At 53.7% G+C, this 1,570-nt stretch overlaps 1 protein-coding gene and 1 long non-coding RNA gene across 5 annotated transcripts in view; one reads left to right on the top strand and one right to left on the bottom strand.

Moving 5' to 3' along the window:
- The window catches only part of Meis2 (Meis homeobox 2), a 203,782-nt gene extending 203,134 nt beyond the window's left edge, over positions 1-648 (bottom strand). For all 4 annotated transcript variants that reach the window (XM_010624630.1, XM_010624632.1, XM_010624634.2 and 1 more), the window contains exon 1: positions 398-648. In XM_010624630.1, the coding sequence (XP_010622932.1) occupies positions 398-409 (12 nt within the window). In that variant the 5' untranslated portion in view covers positions 410-648. The remainder of the gene's footprint in view (positions 1-397) is intronic.
- The window catches only part of LOC117286535, a 10,246-nt gene continuing 8,682 nt past the window's right edge, over positions 7-1,570 (top strand). The window contains exons 1-2 of the long non-coding RNA XR_004517709.1: positions 7-372; positions 744-1,166. This is a non-coding gene — a long non-coding RNA (uncharacterized LOC117286535). The remainder of the gene's footprint in view (positions 373-743; positions 1,167-1,570) is intronic.

The following is a 1,570-nucleotide window of genomic DNA, read 5'->3' as shown; positions in this document are numbered from 1 at the left end:
GCAGCCCGCGCCCGCCTTGAGCCGCGGGAGCAGCGGCGGTAGAAGCGGCGAGAGAACCGGGGGATCGCGCTGCCGGGGGAAAAGCTGGAGCGAGGCGAAAGCGTGTAACAATTGCACACGCACGCACACACAGCACTCACACGCGCTCGCCGCCCGCCCGCTCGCACAGCGCTGGAACACGCGCGCCCAGACACGCACACACGCACGCACACACACTCGCACACACGCAGAGGCACGGGGGGGAAAGAAGCCGATGAATAATTTCGCTATTTTTTAAAATACTGGCCGCCATCATCAAGCAGCGAGCAGCAGCGGCTGGAAGGGGAGAGGAGGCAAGGGGCAGGCCCCTCTTAGGAGAGGATTTATATCTAGGTAAGTGTTGGAGATTTAAACCTACCCTTTGCGCCATCAGTCTGCGCTCCAATAAACTCCTGGATGTGTCGTCTATTTAATATCCCAGTCCGGATAAGAAAGTGATCTAGGCTGAAGATTCCTTTTTTTTTTTTTTTTCCAAACCAAGGAGACTTCTCCCAATTCTCCAATATGTTAATTTTTAGGGGGGGGAGCCCAGGCAAGACAACGAAGAGTTTTTTTTTCTGTGATATTTCTTCTTTTTCTCTTTTTTCCTCTTCTTCCTCCTCCTCCTGATCTTCCTCCTCCTCCTCTACCACCACCTCCTCCTCCCCCCTCCCCTCCTCCTCTTCGGTACTCCTTTCCCCCTCTTTCTCTTCTCTTCCTCTCAGTTGGAAAAAAAAGAAAGAAAAGAAAAAGAAGAAAAAGAAGAAAAAAATTGTCAAGCCCCCGAACTGGAGGTTACGAGCGGCCCGTCAGCAGCCCACATGTAACCGAACTGTCGTGTTTCATGGCTTTTTGCCACTCCAGATGTCAATCAGAGCCCGGAATGTCAAGGTAGTGAATGAGTGATGCTTGACGATGATGAAGAGGAGGAATCTCTCAGACCCGTTTTTTTTTTTCTTCCAGTAAAACTCCACGAGGGGTTTCTGCTTCTTGAATTTTTTCCTCCCCTCCCCCCTTTTAGCTTGGCCCCCGCGATATCGCTAATAGGATCCTCTCTCTTTAAAGTATTGTTCAAAAAAAAGCGGGGAGAAAAATCGAGAAAAAAACGAATAGTTTGCAGAAATTGGACTTCCTCCCCCCCTCTCCTGGTAGGTATTTTGTCTCTCCCTCTCTCGCGCGCGCTCGCTCGCTCGCTCTCACTCGCGCTCGCTCTCTCTCTCTCGCTCGCTCGCTCGCTCTCTTTCTCTCTCTGGGAGATGAGTGAGTGTCAGTAGGTGTTGGCAGGTTGGCTGCTGCCGGGCTTATAGAAGAGCCTGGCTTTGGCGGCGCGGGTCGGCGGCGGGACCTGGTAGGTATTTTGTCTCTCCCTCTCTCGCGCGCGCTCGCTCGCTCGCTCTCACTCGCGCTCGCTCTCTCTCTCTCGCTCGCTCGCTCGCTCTCTTTCTCTCTCTGGGAGATGAGTGAGTGTCAGTAGGTGTTGGCAGGTTGGCTGCTGCCGGGCTTATAGAAGAGCCTGGCTTTGGCGGCGCGGGTCGGCGGCGGGAGAACGCAG

This window comes from Fukomys damarensis, unplaced genomic scaffold (genome assembly GCF_012274545.1).
Source record: "Fukomys damarensis isolate Sample0158 unplaced genomic scaffold, DMR_v1.0_HiC HiC_scaffold_17, whole genome shotgun sequence".
Classification (NCBI taxonomy): Eukaryota; Metazoa; Chordata; class Mammalia; order Rodentia; family Bathyergidae; genus Fukomys; species Fukomys damarensis.
The sequence above is the reverse complement of the archived record's forward strand: the minus strand, read 5'-3'. Positions and strand labels throughout refer to the sequence as shown.